Source organism: Equus przewalskii, chromosome 22 (assembly GCF_037783145.1).
Source record: "Equus przewalskii isolate Varuska chromosome 22, EquPr2, whole genome shotgun sequence".
NCBI lineage: Eukaryota > Metazoa > Chordata > Mammalia > Perissodactyla > Equidae > Equus > Equus przewalskii.
This window is the reverse complement of record NC_091852.1, coordinates 33,830,836-33,848,229: the sequence shown is the minus strand read 5'-3', so window position 1 is coordinate 33,848,229 and position 17,394 is coordinate 33,830,836. Positions and strand designations below refer to the sequence as shown.

The 17,394-nt window shown below is 35.8% G+C and overlaps 1 protein-coding gene across 13 annotated transcripts in view; it reads right to left on the bottom strand.

Annotated features, from left to right (window-relative positions):
- Window positions 1-17,394, bottom strand: part of CCDC171 (coiled-coil domain containing 171) — a 294,601-nt gene that overhangs the window by 191,380 nt on the left and 85,827 nt on the right. For all 13 annotated transcript variants that reach the window (XM_070590719.1, XM_070590726.1, XM_070590716.1 and 10 more), the window contains one exon: window positions 2,071-2,173. In XM_070590719.1, coding sequence (XP_070446820.1) covers window positions 2,071-2,173 — 103 coding nt within the window. The remainder of the gene's footprint in view (window positions 1-2,070; window positions 2,174-17,394) is intronic.

Below are 17,394 nucleotides of genomic sequence, written 5' to 3'. Positions count from 1 at the left end.
CAGGTTAAGAGAAGCAGTAAGATATGATGAGGCACCAAGAACAAGCAAGAATGGAAAACCAACACCATGCCTAAGCCTAAAGGGTCAAGTGGAGGGAATGTCACCACAGTCCAATACAAGCCACAGCTGTGGAAGAGAACCTGCTTGACAGGAGCTGTGGCTGCTGAAAACTGAAGCCACTACAGGAATGCACTGGAGCAGAGGGAGCAGGAGAAATAAATACTCTGACTTTCCTTTCTTTCTTTTCTTATCCTTCTTCTTCCACGCTCTTAACCTCCTGCTGGTAGACCCACTGTCTAAATCTAACCAGAAGCCAGAGGGCAAACGAGCCCAGATCATGCAGTCCATAGAGGTCAGCCTCTACAAGGCAAACCAGAGACCAGAGAAGAACAGTTCTCAGGGGGTAAAAGAGTGAAGAACCACCACAGTACAGAAACAAAGACCAATCTACAAGAGTACAAAATCACTAATTCAGTGCACAGTCCCTTTTCCAGAAATTCTTTCTCTGTAATATAGAGGGTTTGCATATATACGGGAAACTAGGAAGTTAAAAAAGGGTGGTTACTAAAAGATAAGTATAAAAAGAAAAACTTTAATAGAAGACAGTTCTTTTTCTATAGTCTTAGTAATAGCTTGTAAGTTGCTTTATTATCAATGATTTCATTTTAAAACTCAAAGGAGACATGATCTGACCATTCTTAGCTTTTCTAATTCAACTCTGAGGAAATATTTAAAATAATATTGAGGCATAAGATATGCTATGATAATAACTTAAAATTTTTTAAAGATCCTAATACTATTAAACAATGCTACATTTCAATAATAAAACAGTACCATTGCAAAAGAAAATTTTATTATCCAAAGCTTCATGAACTATATTTGAAAACTGGATATCTATTTTTTATGTCACTTTTATACTCTTTGATTTTTCCACAGTAAGAAACTATGAAACACTAATGCTTTTGGAAAAAGTTTAAATAAACACAAAGAAAGTTACACATTAATTTCATAAAATTACTGCTAAAAGAATATCAAGAATAAAAGCAGACCCCGAAAAAGATAATAGCAAAGCACACTAAATTTCTGATAGGTCACCAATAGAGATCTGTAGATGCACAAGGTAAAAATGGGCCTTGATCATATATTTCTGCTTTTTTGAGGACAAGGAACTTTCCTGAACTTCAGAGTTTCCTAAAGAATTCATTTGCCAGATACCTGTTTGATTCTTTTAAAAAACAGTCGTGGAGCTCAATTTTAAAGTGTAAGGAATTCAATTTTAGGTGCTTTTTGAGGAACATAACTGAGTCAGAAAACAACTAAATAATTCAAGGCCAATAGTATGGCCAAAGAAAACAGAGGTAAAAAAGTAAAAGTACTTCAGTCAGAACTACTATAGCACATACAATGGCATAAACAGAAAAAATTAATGAAGTAGAAACCATGAACAGCATTCATGAGCCGACTAATGCTTTCACTAGTTCCCAAAATATGCCTACCTAATACACAATTTTTATAGTCCTTTATCATATTAAGTGTGCTAATACTAAAGTCAAAACACTTTACCTAAGCAAAGCACTCTTATCTGGAGAATATATACGTATGGTAGTAGGAAATGAAGGCGAAAACCAGCTTAGAAAGCAATAGTGTAGAATATGCACTATGTTACAGCCTGTGTCCTACATAACCTTTTGAATGTATGACCTTTAAGTTGCTGAAGGTTGCCTCAGAATTTGGCTCAGTTTGATCGAAACATCTGTTCCCCTTGCAGGTAGACTGTAAGGACTTTTTTCTCAGTTGGATTCAGAACACAGCAAGTGAGCCCTTGTCTGTCCAATCATACAGACCCCAACACTTGTAAATCAAGTTCTGGGAGGACAACAGCAGGTCCACATTCCATCACCCTTTCCCAGCCAGCTAGGCCAACTGACTGCTGTGAGAACCGCTCTGATCATGTCATCAAATCAAAACATGTTGAGATGAGGGACTGTAAGAGGCATCTGCAGAATTCCCAAAACGTAGGGACTTTGGAACATTGACAGATGCATCTGTCATTTCATACCTTCAACTAACCTGATGTCCACTGGCCCGACACAGGAAAGCTGTCCAAGATCGATTCCAATTCTTTCACATTATTTTCACATGTCTCTACTAGAAAAGCCTGGTGCTTCTTAGCCTGTTAATTAAGAAAAAAATTACACATAATAAGGTCACACATTATAAGAGCTGCAGAGTTTTTGGGTGAACATATACAGCACAATTAAGTACAATCTGATAATTACTCCATTTAAATCTATTATTAATAAACCTTTTTCTATCTTAATCATATCTTTTACTTGGCTTACTGTAACAGTGTACAAGGTCTCAATAACAATTTACTGAGGCCTTAATGCCTGGCATTATTCTAAATGTTTTATATGTAGTAACTCTTTTTATCCTCACAAACAAACCTATGAGGAAAGGGCTATTATTATCCCAATTTTACAGATAAGAAAACTGAGACACTGAGGAATTAAGGAACATGGTTGCCATCACGTGGCCAATTGCCAGAGAGTGGTCAAAAGTGAATGCAGGGGCCCGTCCCTTAGCCGAGTGGTTAAGTTCTCTCGCTCCTCTTCAGAGGCCCAGTGTTTCACCAGTTCAGATCCTGGGCGCAGACATGGCACCTCTCATCAGGCCATGCTGATGGGGGGGTCCCACATAGCACAACCAGAGGCACTCACAACTAGAATATACAACTATGTACTGGGGGTCTTTGGGGAGCATAAGAAAAGAAAAAAAAAAAGATTGGCAATAGATGTTAGCGCAGGTGCCAATCTAAAAAAAAAAAGTGAATGCAGTAAGACCAATTAGAGACCTGCAGCAGTCTACTCGAGAGGCGATGGCCGCTTAGGCCAAGGTCTCAGCAGTGAAAAAGGGTGAGGGGGTGTGTGAACTGGAATGATACTTGGAAGGTGCAAAGGCCAGACCTTGGCAACATTACACTGGATCAACTACATTGATGGGATTAGACTGGATTGGATTGAACTAGATTGGACTGGATAAGGTTGGGAAAGTGCTCAGATAAAAGGAGGAGTCAAGACTGATCCCAAGGTTTCAGGCTAAGAGAACTGAGTAGATTTCAGTTGTTGAGTGAGAACAATGGAGGTAGAGAAGGTCTTATTTTGGCTGTTTTTATTTGTTTATTTACTTGCTTGTTTGGGGTGGGGAGTATGAATCTGAATTCTGTTTCAATCATATTCCATTGGAGACACCTTTAAGACACTCCCAGTACCAGCACAAAGATTGGCAAATAACAGGCCCTAAATAAATATATTTGAACTAACAAAGAACAAACAAAGTAGAAAAATATGGAAGGCAGCTGGACATAATGGTGTAAAGCTCAGAAGAGAGGTCAGGCATAGGTTTGGGAATCATTTACAGGTATGACCTGAAGCTTTGCCTTGAGAGTGTTTGATAGGAAGAGAAAAGAGCCTAGGACAAAGCCTTAAGGAACTCCAGAATTTAATAGAAAAGAAAAAGCCAGCAAAGACTGGGAAAAAAAGGAAGAAAAAACAGAAGAGTATAGCATCACAAAAACCAAGATAAGAGAACATTTCAAGGACAGAGTTGTATGTCACAGAATATTCAAGCAAAATGGAGACTAAAAAGTGCTCACTGGGCATGGAAGTTATTGGTCAGCTTGATGAAATCTGTCATAACCCAGACTGCAACAGGCTAAAGAGGATTAAGCCTGAATTTTTTGGGTCTTAATTGATTGAGAGATAAGTAAATAGAATCAGGAAGTTTAGATAACCCTTTCTTGGTAAGAAGGGAAACAGAGATAAAGGCAGTAGCTGCAAAGGAGAGTGGGTCGGAGAAGAGGTTTTTTTTAGTACGTGAGAAACTTACGCACATTTAAAAGCTGACAAGCCTGAGGCACTGGTGAAGGAGATACAGAAGAAATGGGAGAACAGCTATCACATGACAAAAGTACATCCATAAAATATGCAAACTAATAATTATTTCTGTAGACGTCAGTTCAATTATCACTTCTTCGGAAAAGCTATCCTTTACCTCCCTGACTATATCAATTCCCTCTATTAGATTCTTCTCAGCACTCATCACAATTGTGATTCTATGGTATTCGAGTAGGTCTTTTGTTAATGTCTATCTCATAGAATATAAGCTCCATGAGGGGAGTAAATGTAATCTTTTTTTTTTTTTTTTTTTGGCCTCACCAGTGTATCTCCAGCACCTCGACAATACCAAGTATCTAAAATAAGAGTTAAATAGTTCAATAAATTATAGTACGTTATCAACAGAAGTCTGTTAAGTCAATTACAATTCATCAACACAGACTTAAAATAGAAAGCGGAGGCTCTTCTTCATGTATTAATATAGAAAGACCTCTAAGCTCTGTTGTTAAGCTAAAAACAAAAGAGGGGGTGAAAAAAGTGTGTTCTAAAAATAAATGATAGAAGGTCTAACTGAAAGCCCTCTGAGTTAGGATGCAAAACAGAAGCAAAACCAGACTTCAAGTTTCCTGCATTAGCAAACCATCACTAAGACTTTTTTTAATGTTGTAATATTAAACAAGTTAATAACAGAGGGGAAAAAAAGAAGGGGAACAGTCTGTTTAATATGGTACCATTTGTGTAAAATGTGTGTGTGTGTATATTTGTAAATGTAGTGAGAATCTCTGCACAGAATCACAAGAAAGTAGTAACTATGGTTGCCCCTGGGAAGAGAAGAATCTGGTGGCTAAGGCCCGGGAAGAGAGAGGTTTCATTTTTCACTGCACAACCTTTTGCATCTTTGAAATCTTGGATCATGTGTACCCATTATCTATTCAAAAATTTCATTAGATTTTTGAAAAACAGTAAATAAACAAGCTAACAAACAAAGAAAACACTTTTCTACAGAAGATATACATGTACTTTACTAGAGTATTAGGAAAAGCTATGAGGACCAATTGAGTTAAGAGGCCCAGATGGAGATTTCTGGATATTATCAAAACACAGACTCACAGACCAATGTAAGGTTCATATTCATAGAAAAAGAAACACCACGTTTCAGTTGTTAAAAAATAAAAAAGTAAAAGCATCAAAATGGAATATATTACCAAGGGCCACCAAAGTTTATCTTAAAAAGTATTTATAAAGCACCATTTATATATATATAAAGATAATACATTATAAAGTTACTTTTATTTATCAAATATTTAAATATTCTATTAGAGGTCAGCCCGGTGGCACAGCAGTTAAATGCACACGTTCCGCTTCGGAGGCCCAGGGTTCGCTGGTTCAGATCCCGGGTGCGAACATGGCACTGCTTGGCACGCCATGCTGTGGTAGGTGTCCCACATATAAAGTGGAGGAAGATGGGCACAGATGTTAGCTCAGGGCCAGTCTTCCTCAGCAAAAAGAGGAGGATTGGCAGCAGTTAGCTCAGGGCTAATCTTCCTCAAAAAGATAAATAAATAAATAAATAAATAAAAAATATTCTATTAAATTCTCTGAGTTTACCTACATTATGACAGTTAAAAAAATAAAGACAAATAGAAGGTAACTCAATCCTCACAGGTAAGTTTTATTTACAGTTGGCTTTATAATTAAAGAAACTTTAACATATATAATTTTTTAAATTTAAAAAATTTTTAAATTTTATTTATATAAAAAATATATACTATGTATAATTTTTCTTCAAATAGGATCATGTATAAACACTACTATATAACTTACTTTTCCATTCTTAGTATGTCTCTGACATCTTTCCATATCACAAATTTTTTTTAGTTGCATAATACTCCATTGTTTAGATGTATTGTTAATTTAACCAGTCCCCTACTGCTAAGATTTATAGGTTACTTACAATTTTATGCTACTAGTGGTAATACTACAATACACATCCTTGTATGTGTACTTGCATATCTTTGCATGCACATTCAAGTATATCTACTCAACAAACTAGAAATAGATTTGATGGATGAAAGGGTAAGTACAACTGCTTTTAGACAACTGTCACCAAATTGCTCTCCAAAGAGTCCCATCAGAGCATACTGTCACCCAGGGGAGTCCCTAAAACATTTTCCACGTCTAAGTTGTGCCTGCTTATGGGAACCAAGGCAGAACATTGCCAGATGGCCAAACAGCAGAAGCAGTCCAAACCAGAAAGGTCCAAGATGGCAATGGGGTGCCATGTGCAAAAGGAAATGTGTGCAAAATGGAAGGGAAGATCTGCGCAAGCCCCAAATGGCCTCGCCCCGAGTGATGACTCAGAGACCCCCTTCCCCTTCACATCCCATAAGAATTCTTCTCACCTTCCCTTTGCGGAGAAGGTGTTTTAGAGCATGAGCTCTGCCTCCTCCACTCATTGATCAATGAATAAAGTTTCTGCTCTGCTATTTGGAACCTGGTCTTGCTCTATTTGTGTGATCAGCTCCTGGCAAAAGGACCCACTTGCAGGACACTGGTCCCTTAGGGCTCAGTAACAAAACTACCATAAACAGTATAAATGCCTATTTCCCAACAGCTTTCCAATGGTAAGCATTTAATGTGCATTTCCTTTTTTTTTTTTGAGGAGGAGGATTAGCCCTGAGCTAACTGCTGCCAATCCTCCTCTTTTTGCTGAGGAAGACTGGCCCTGAGCTAACATCTGTGCCCATCTTCCTCCACTTTATATGTGGGATGCCTACCACAGAATGGTGTGCCAAGCGGTGCCATGTCTGCATCCTGGATCCAAACTGGCAAACCCTGGGCCACTGAAGTGGAACATGCGCACTTAACCGCTGCGCCACCAGGCCGGCCCTAATGTGCATTTCTTAATTTTAAATAAGATTAAGCATCTTTTCATATATTTACTAGGTATCTGTACTTCCTTTTCTATGACTGTCTTTTCATATCATTTGCCCATTTTTATATTACATTGTCATATTTTCCTTAGTGATATATAACAGTCCTTGGGAAATTACGGAAACATTCCCTTTGTCATACATGTTGTAAATCATTATTGCAAATTTGTCATTTGTCTTCCAACTATATTCCTAAACATAAAGCTGTAGTTTTTTAAAGATTGTATTTTTTTCTTTTTTCTCCCCAAAGCGCCCCCAGTACATAGTTGTATATTTTAGTTGTGGGTCCTTCTAGTTGTGGCATGTGGGACACCACCTCAGCATGGCCCGATGAGCGGTGCCATGTCCACACCCAGGATCCGAACTGGTGAAACCCCGGGCCGCCGAAGCAAGTGATCAAATTTATCAATAATTTGCTTTGGGACTTCTAGATTTTGTGTCATACTTTCCTTACTCCAAGATTACAAAACACTTAATTCCCTTTTTCTTTCAGTGCTTTTTCATCTTCCTCTTTTATGGCTCTTTCATCAATCTAAAATTTGTTTGATACAAGCAATATGGCAAGGATTTAGTTTTATTTTTTCCTCTTATGTATAGCCAGTTATCCAAAAACTATTTATGGAATAATATATCTTTAGACACTGATTTGACATTCTATGATATTGTGATTTATAGTAAGAAATATATATATTTGGTCTTCCTCCATGGTTCCTGGCACACAGCTCCCTAAAATCCTTGTAATTTCTTAATGAGAGCCATAAGGGCATCTTTTTTTATAATATTTAGTTTTGTTCCTAGTTCCTCAAATAGCTTCAGAGTGATAAAGGTGAAACGGGTGTCTTTAGTTATTCAGAACAAATTCCTTTCAACCACAACTGAGTTTATGTTAATGTGGTGATTTTTGGAAAGCCCCTACATAACCAAAGGATAGGGGCTGGTTGCCAGGAGACCCAACCCTGTGATTAGAGGGCTGGAACTTTCAGCCCAACTTCCCCAACGTCCAGGGAGGGGAAAGGAGATACAGGTTGAATCAGTCATCAATGGCCAATGATTTCATCACTCCTACCTACGTAATGAAGCCTCCATAAAACCCCAAAAGGACAGGGTTTGGGGAGCTTCCAGGGTGGGGAACACCTGGAGACGCAGGGAGGGTGGCAGGGCCCAGGAAGAGCACCGAAGCTCAGGGACTCTTCCCACATACCTTGCCCTATGCGTCTCTTTCATCTGGCTGATCCTGAGTTATATCCTTCTATTAAAAACCGGTGATCTAGTAAATATACTGTTTTCCTGCATTCTGCGAGCCTCTCTAGCAAATCGATCAAACCTGAGGAGCGGGTGGTGGGAATCTCTGACTTACAGCCGGTTGGTCAGAAGCACGGGTAACAACTTGGACTTGCGACTGGCATCTGGATTGTGGGGGACAGGGGCAACTATAATTGTTTTATAATCTTGGAGTAAGGAAAGTATGACACAAAATCTAAGTACATAGTGTCAGAATTGTGTCAAAATAGAGGATACCTAGCTGATGTGGCAGAATTCCCTGGTGTGGGGAAATCCTCACACACTTGGTGACTAGAAGTGTCTTGTGTGAGCAGTGTTGTGTGTAGAGAGAGGAGACATATCAGAGTGTGTTTTTCCTTAGAGTTAAAGTGTTTTCCTTTACACAAACCAATTTTATCATATACTAAGCTCCCATACATATTCATAGCTATTCTTGAACTTTCTATTCTGTTTCATTGATTTCTCTATTTTGTCAGTACCAAAATTTTAATTACGGTAACTTTATACTTTTTTAAAATTTTACTGAGCTGAAATACAATTCACTCTATTAAAGTATACAATTCAATGTTTTTAGTATATTCACAGAGTTGTGCGACTATAACCACAATCTAAATTTAGGACATTGTTGTACCCACAAAAAGATATGCCGTTCTCCATTCTCTCATCACCACCCCAAGCCCTAAGCAAACTCCATTCTCATTCCTATTTCTATAGATTCACCTATTCTGGACACTTCATATAAATACAATCATAAAGTATGTGGCCTTTTATGACTGGCTTCTTTCATAAAGAATAATGTTTTCAAGGTTGACCCATGTTATAGCATGTATCAGTTACTGTATTCTTATTGCCAAAAATATTGTATGATATCAATAAGCCACATTTTATTTATCCATTCATCAGTTGATGAACATTTGGGTTGTTTCCACTTTTTGGTTATTATGAAGAATGCTGTTATGAACCTCCATGCACAGGTTTTTGTGTGGATGTAGATTTTTGTTTCTCCTGGGCACATACTTAGGAGTGAACTGCTGGGTCACCTGAGCACTCTAGGTTTAACTTTTTTAAAAACTGCCAAATGTTTTTCCAAAGGGGCTGAACCATTTTCCATCCCCACCAGCAATGTATGAGGGTTCCAATTTCTCCACATATTCACCAAAACTTGCTATTGTCCACTTTTTTTATTACAGCCATGCTAATGAGTGTGAAGAGGTATCTTATTGTGGTTTTGATTTGCATATCCCTGACTAATGATTTTGAACATCTTTTCACTTCTTATCAGCACTTTGTACATCTTCTTTGAAGAAACATCTATTTAAACTTTTTACCTATTTTCTAATTGAGTTATTTCTCTTTTTATTATTGAATTGTAAGAGGTATTTATATATGCTGAATACAAGTCCTTTATCAGACATTTGACATGCAAAAATTTTCTAGCATTTTGTGGGTTGTATTTTCACATTCTTTAAAGTATCCTTTAAAGCATAAAAGTTTTTAATTTTCGTGAAGTCCAATGTATCTACTTTTCGTCACTTGTGTTTTTGGCATAGCACCTAAGAAACCTTTGCCTAACAGTTTTGTAGTTTTAGCTCTTATATTTGAGTCTATAAACCTTTTAACTTTCATGTAGGGGTTCAAATTCATTCCTTGGAATGTGGATACTCAGTTCTCTCAGCAGTATTTGGCGAAAAATACTATTCTTTCCCCACTGAATTGACTTGGCACCCTTTTTGAAAATCAATTCAACATAATTGTAAGGGTTTATTTCTGCACTCTCAATTCTTTTCTATTGATCTGTATATCTTTCATTATGCCAATACCACATTGTCTTGATTGCTATGACTTTGAAGTAAGCTTTAAAATTGGGAAGTGTTACTCCTCCAACTTTCTTCTTTTTCTAAATTATTTTGGCTATTCTAGGTTTCTTGCATTTCCACATGAATTTTAGCACCAGCATGTCAATTTCTACAAAAAGCGAGCTGGAATTTTGATAGAGATTGTATTAAGTCTATACATCAATTTCAGGAGTTCTAACATCTTAATGGGTAACAATATTAACTCTTACAATCCATGAACATGGGATGTCTTTCCATTTACTTAGGTCTTGTTTAATTTCTTTCAGCAATAATTTGCAGTTTTGAGCATACAATTCTTGCATTTCTTTTGTTAAGTTATTCCTAAGTATTTCATTCTTTTTAATACTATTATAAATAGAATTATTTCCTTAATTTCATTTTTGGATTGCTCTTGCTAATGTATGTAAATACAACTGATTTTGTGTATCAGTCTTGCATTGTATCCTGCAACCTTGCTAATCTCATTTGTTAGTTCTAATAACTCTGTGTGTGTATATTCCTTAGAATTTTTTAATATACAAGATCACATCATCTGCAAATACATAGTTTACTTCTTCCTTTCTAAAATGAAAGTCTTTTATCTCTTTTTCTTGCCTAATTGTCCTGGCTGGAACCTCCAGTACAATGTTAACTAGACGTGGTGAGAGTATACATCCTTGCCTTGTTCCTGATCTCGGAGAGAAAGCATTCAGTCTTTCACCATTAACTATGACGTTAATTGTAGGTTTTTCATAGATCCTCTTTATCTGTATGAGGAAGTTCCTGTCTATTCCTAGTTTGTTAAGCATCTTTATCATGAAAGGTTGCTGAATTTTATCAAATGTTTTTCTATGTCTCTTGAGATGATCATTTAGTTTTTGACATTCTACTACTAAGATGTTTTACACTAATTGATTTTCAGACGTTAAACCAGTCTTACATTCGTGGGGTAAATTCCACTTGATCACAGTTCACAGTGCAAAATCTTTTTTATATCTTGCTGGATTCACTTTGCTAGTATATTGTTGAGGATTTTCACATCTATAATCAAAAAGAATACTGGTCCAACTTTTCTTTTCTTATGATCTCTTTGTCTGGTTTTGTTATCAGGGTAATAATACTGACTTCACAGAACAAGATAGGAAGTGTTATCTCCTCTTCTGTTTTTTGAAAGAATTTGTGAAAAACTGGTGTTAATTCTTCCTACATTTAGTAGAATTCACCAGTGAAGACATCTGGGTCCAGGCTTTTGTCTATGGGAAGTTTCTTGATTACTAAGTCTATCTCTTTACTTGTTATAGTTCTGCCCAGATTTTCTATTTCTTCTTCATCAGTTTGGTAGTTTGTGTCTTTTTAGAAATTTGTCCAATTCATCTAAATTATCTAATTCGTTGGCATACAGTTGTTCAGTTTCTCTTAAAATTCCTTTTATGTCTGTAAAGTCAATAGTTGTGTCCTCTCTTTCATTCATGATTTTAATAATTTGAGTCTCCTCTCTTCCTTGGTCCCTTGTGCCAGTGAGTCTTTCACTCTGCGTTAATGGGTCTTGGGGCATGTTTTCAAGTCTGCCTCACATCCTGTTCTGAGTGCTCCTGAGAGGTTTCAGCCTACCACATGCACAGAGCCTTCTCAACCCCTAGACTTAACTGCGACCCCAGTAGGGATCTTCTTTGCTGTGTTTCTCTAGTTCTATTAAACTTCTGCCTGCTCTGTTATTTCATTGTATCATAAAGGTACTAGGTTCCTTTTAATTGCTCTTCACCAAGATCCATATTGTTTTCAACAACACCCTTAAACAAGGGGTTCCCCGTTCTCTATTCCAAATAAGGTCAGTCCCCTGAAGCAGAGTTGCAGAGCTCTTTCCTCTTATAGCCAGCCTGCTTTTCCCCCTGGACATTCCTCTGTGCCACTGCATTGGATTTGGAGATGGTGACCCACTTTTCCAGAGGAACAATCCTGATCTATAAGTGACCATTAGGGGGGTTGCAAACCCTGGTCTTCTGGGGTAGGAGGAATTGGCCCCAATATTCTTGGTCTGCTATACCTGGGGTGGGAGCTTCCACATTACAAGTGAGGGCTGAATGGAGGAAGAGAGATTTGGTCTTCTCAGACATGCCTGCCTGGAATAGAGTTGCTACAACACAGGGCTCTGAGGGATGAGAAATTCTAGCAGTCTGCCCTTCCCAGGATGACACCATAGCCCCAGCCTGGGAGCTAGGGAGAGAGGAAGGGCCCATCTTCTTGGCCACATCCACCTGGGGTAGAGCTTCTAGAACATGAAGCAGAAGTAGAAAACGGGTCATGGAATGGGTCATCACTCAAATGCCACAGACTCTCACTGTTCTTACTGAAATTTAATAAATGTTCTTCTTTTTACTATCTTGAGAAATAATTTTTACATACTATACAATTCAACCATTTAAAGTATATAATTCAACGGTTTTTAGTACATTCATAGAGTTGAACAACCATCACCACAAACAATTTTAGAACAGTTTCATCATCCAGAAAGGAAACCCCATACCTGTTAGCAATCTCTCCCTATTTCCCCCCAACCTCCCCAGCCCTAGGCCACCCTAATCTACTTTCTATCTCTATAGATTTGTCTATTCTGGACATATCATATAAAGGGAATCGCATTTTATGTGACCTTTTGAGTATGGTTTATTTTACTTAGCTTAATGTTTTCAAGGTTTACCCACATTGTATCATTGATCAATACTTCCTTTCTTTTTGTGCCTGAATAGTATTCCATTCTATGAATATACCAACTTTTGTTCATCAATTCATTCATGCATTAGTTGACAGACTTTTGGGTTGTTTCAATTTTTTTGCTGTTATGAAAAATGTTACTATGAACATTCTTCTACAAGTTTTTGTGTGGATGTATATTTTCATTTCTACTGGGTATACACCTAGGAGTACAACTGCTAGGTCATATGGTAACTCAAATTTTAACATTTTGAGGAACTTCCAAACTATTTTCCGAAGGGGCAGCATCATTTTACATTCCCAGCAGCAGTGTATGAGGGTTCCAATTTCCCTACAACCTCAGTAACAATTATTATTACCTGTATTTTTTATTATAGTCATCCTAGTATGTGTGACACAATATGTCATTATGGTTTTGATTTGCATTTTCCTGATGACTAATGATATTGAGCATTTTCATGAGTTTATTGGCCATCTGTATATTTTCTTTAGAGAAGTCTGTTCAGGTCTTTTGTCAGTTGAGTTTTTTTATTGTTGAGTTATAAAAGTTCTTTATATATTCTGGATAAAACTCTTTTATCAGATATATGATTTGCAAATATTTTCTCCCAATTTATGAGCTGTCTTTTTATTTTTCTGATAGTGTCCTTTGAAGCACTAAGGTTTTAATTTTGATGGTTAGTAGATTTTCTTCAATAAAAGTTTCTACTATGCCCTAGGACAATTTCCAGAGCTTTATATGATTGTTGTGTTGATTTTTTTAAACTTTTCACCAGTTAAATTGTTTTTCTAAGTAGAGGGCTCACCCAGCTCCTTATTCTATCATTCCAGGAGTTCTTCCTCCCTCCAAAACATTTTAATATCCTAAAGGTTTAATCTCTCTTAAGTCTTCTTAAATAGTATTCTCCTAGTATTATCACATAATTATCTTTCCAGAGGAACTCCAGCATCATATTCACAAGTTACACACACACACACCCCCTCTGTTATGTCAATACATATATTATCTTTAATGCTTATCAAAACTCCTCCACGATAGAGATTATTAGTATCATTTTACAAATGAACAAACAGATTCAGAGGGCTAATATCACTAAAGGTCACACAACTATTATGAGATAGGGCTGGGATTAAAACCCAGATCAATCTGCCTCCAAAATATACGTTCTTTATATTATGCCATGCTGACTGAGGTTAAGTCCCCATCAATACTAAGGAATAAAAGTTCACAGAAACACAAATGTAGAAAGAAAGACAAATTGCATACTTGGAGTCAGCTTAATACAAAGGTTCAATTAAATTCCTAGCTCAACAATAATCCTCTTCCAAGTGTAGGGCTCAATCCTGACTGAAAGATGAGCTAAAATTTCAATGCAATTATAGTTTAAAATTGGATTTAATGTCAAATTAGCCATGAAACATTAACAGGTGTAAATTTTTTCAAAGAACAAAGAAGAGATTTGATCAATGACAAGGCTTAAAAGAATTAACTATGCTTTAAAGTTGCCCTTACATTTATACTTAGTCAAATTACAACTTTCTACAGAGATATCTGGCTAATAGTCTTATAATATAGACAATAGAAAATTTACTTATATTTAATAGTTAGGTTTACAAACAAGCTAATGACCAGAAAAATTGTCCTTCTTTTACAGTTGACAAATATTTTTCCCCTAATAAATTGTTTTGGTTTTATAAACGAAACTTCCATTCTTCATTCATATAGCAAAAATGTTTGGGGTTTTCTTTTTAAGTATGGATTGGACTTATATTTAAATTTTGTTTCCAATGCTGTTAGTTCTCTTAATAGCCTTTTGATGTGCAAGAAATTCTAGAATGAAAACAGAATCTACAGCTAAAAAAACAAAACCGTTGGATTGAAAATAAAATGCCAACCAAAGATAAAATACTAAGTTTCTAATTTTTATTTGACATGTTTTACCATGTGACATAAAGAGTAAGTTCAGGTTAAATGTTAAATTATTGACTGAGCAAATCATGTAATTTGAAATCCGTGGAAGTTTAAAAGAGAGAACTGTAGGATAAAAGGACTCACTTCTTTTTGCCTTGGACGTAATTCACATAAAGAGTTTGTTACTCTAAGAATACAAGTCCCTTAATGCTATGTTGGCTAACCAGATGACATTTAGATGAACATTTACTGATCACTCATCATGAACCAATGACTACTTTAGAAGTCATGAGGAATCCACAACCTGTGTAGACAGAAGACTAAAAATATCAAAATATTCAAAGAAATATCAGAAAAATTTGTGACCAGCAGACCTTAATGTATTATTAAAAAGGAGTCAAAGTTCGTTATAAAATATCTTTAACCAGAAAGAACAAATAAGATGACAAAGAACTACATTATATTTCTACCTTGGTATACCATATCTTACACATTGCTAAAATGAATGAATTTCTGGCTTAACCTGGCACGCCATCCTTTTTGTTTCTTTCATAATCATCATATCTTTCTTTGAGTCTGCAAAAACTTATTCCTCACTTTTCTGCTAACCATCCATGAATATCAAAATTGGATAGGCATGTAAACAAAATTTTCCAATGAAAACTCCTGAAGAAACATATAAAAAGCACATGCAAACATTTATATCTAGAAATTGGCAAATGGGCCCTGCTGAACTGCAATGGAAAAAGTTGACTCAAGCCATAAAAAAATAGTAAAAGCAATTAAGGGACACTTAATAAGGTTTAAAACAGTAGAAAAAATAATAGGTAAAAAATAAATAGAAGTTTTTTTAAATAAAATTAGAACTTTAAACATAGGTTGAACTTTTGAAACAGTGATACATAATGCTTATAATTTCTGAACACTTTTGAACTCAAGTAAGTTTTTAAATTTTTAATTTAAATATATTTTAAGTTATTATGAAGCAATTCTAAGTAAAAACAGGAGCATCAGAACCTATAATCAACATCATGTACTTTTGCTCCACAGCTCACCTTTTCAGCCTATCTTCCACCTTGTTACCATTCCAGACCCAGTGCATTTGTAAGGACTCAGGGAGAGCTTGCTCAGCTGAACTGAATTTGATCTCATGAGCTTTCCAAATCATCACCATCTGCAGCTTCTCCTTGATCAGATTAATGATAGCTAACATCTCTTCTTCATAAAACCGTTTACTATTTCTTTCCCTCCTTGCTTGCCTTTGCTGCTTCCAAGGATATGAGCCTTCTATGATCCTAATTGCTTATCTCACATGATGAAATGTCACCCTCCCTTACATAGCTTTACAATTAGTTTATTTTTCAGTAGACACTACCTTCCATTCTGAATATGGGCCTTGACATAAAAACATCTCCCTCTCTCTCTCTCTCACTCTCTCTTTCTCTCTCCCTTTCTCACATACACATACATACACCATTTTATTTTTTCACAGGTCAAAAATGAGATTTGAATTTTCAAAACTCAGTAATGTATATAAGAATAAATTTCAAAAAGCTTTATGCCCACAATATAAATTTAGGAAGCCAATCATATAATGAATATTTACATACACAAATACAAACACACACATTTGATGAATACTATTTAATAGTATTAAATTTTTATGGGCCACTAAGAGAGAAAGTGATGGTTATATTAACAAAAACAATGCTTATATATAAATACTACTCCTATTCTGAGAAAAAAACGGGAATCAACAATTTTTTAGTGAAAATTCAAAATAGAATATATTTTAGCCCATTAGCTTCGAATGCCTCCTGCAAAATCAGAAATATGTCCTTCTAAAGCAAACCTAATAGGTCATTTGAAGCAAAGATATTATCAAGAAACATTAACTTTTCCACAAAGCATAGCAATCAAAGCACTTCCCAAAATCCTATCTAATGCTGGCAATCACTATTATTATATAATCAGTCCAGCCCCCAGAGTATAGGGAAAAAATATACACTTGACTATTTTCAATCACAAGTTGTTTAGAGAATAAAATATTCTTTGAGCAAAACCTCATGAGAACTAGAATTCCCTTTTCAATATATGGTCTCTCCTAGAGCTGTAACTAAATATTACTGAGTGGCAGAAAAACAAATCTCAAGAAATGATGGACTTAAAAAAATTTCATTGTAGAAAGCACAAAGCAAGTCCTAATAATACCAATTTGAAAATGATAGTTCCCCTGCTTCGAGAGAAGCAGATATAAAAACTCACAGTAATGACTAAAAGACCCAACTGGATCTCTTGAGCCTCTGATGGACTTTAAGAAGCATGATCACTAAAGCAGCTTAAACTAGAAATTCAGTTTTATTTGGTAGTTGATTAAATCATTATTATATTCATAGATCTTGAAATTAATAGTTCAATTTTAATCAAAACCTTTTGAAGCCAAATTCAATAGTGTATAACACAGAACATGAAATTAATTTTGTTAAATCCTTAGATGTCCTATGTTGAAATTCTATTAATTCCATGACATTAAAGATAATAATAATATACCATTCATTTACTAATTGTATCCTTTAAATCCATACATCGAATAGGAGGAATTTCATTAATATAAAAGTACAATTAAAGTTGGCTGGGTTTATATTTTGTCCTATACTATTACTACAAAATTATTTGTAATCTATTTCTTGAAATGAGGGAGCTATCACTTTCCAACTGGCTTATTAACACTTTGTGTATCCTGACCTGGATGATCTCTAAGGCCTCTTCCAGCTCTAAAAGGCTATAATATGCTACATTATACACGTTATCTTTAAGTCTCAAAA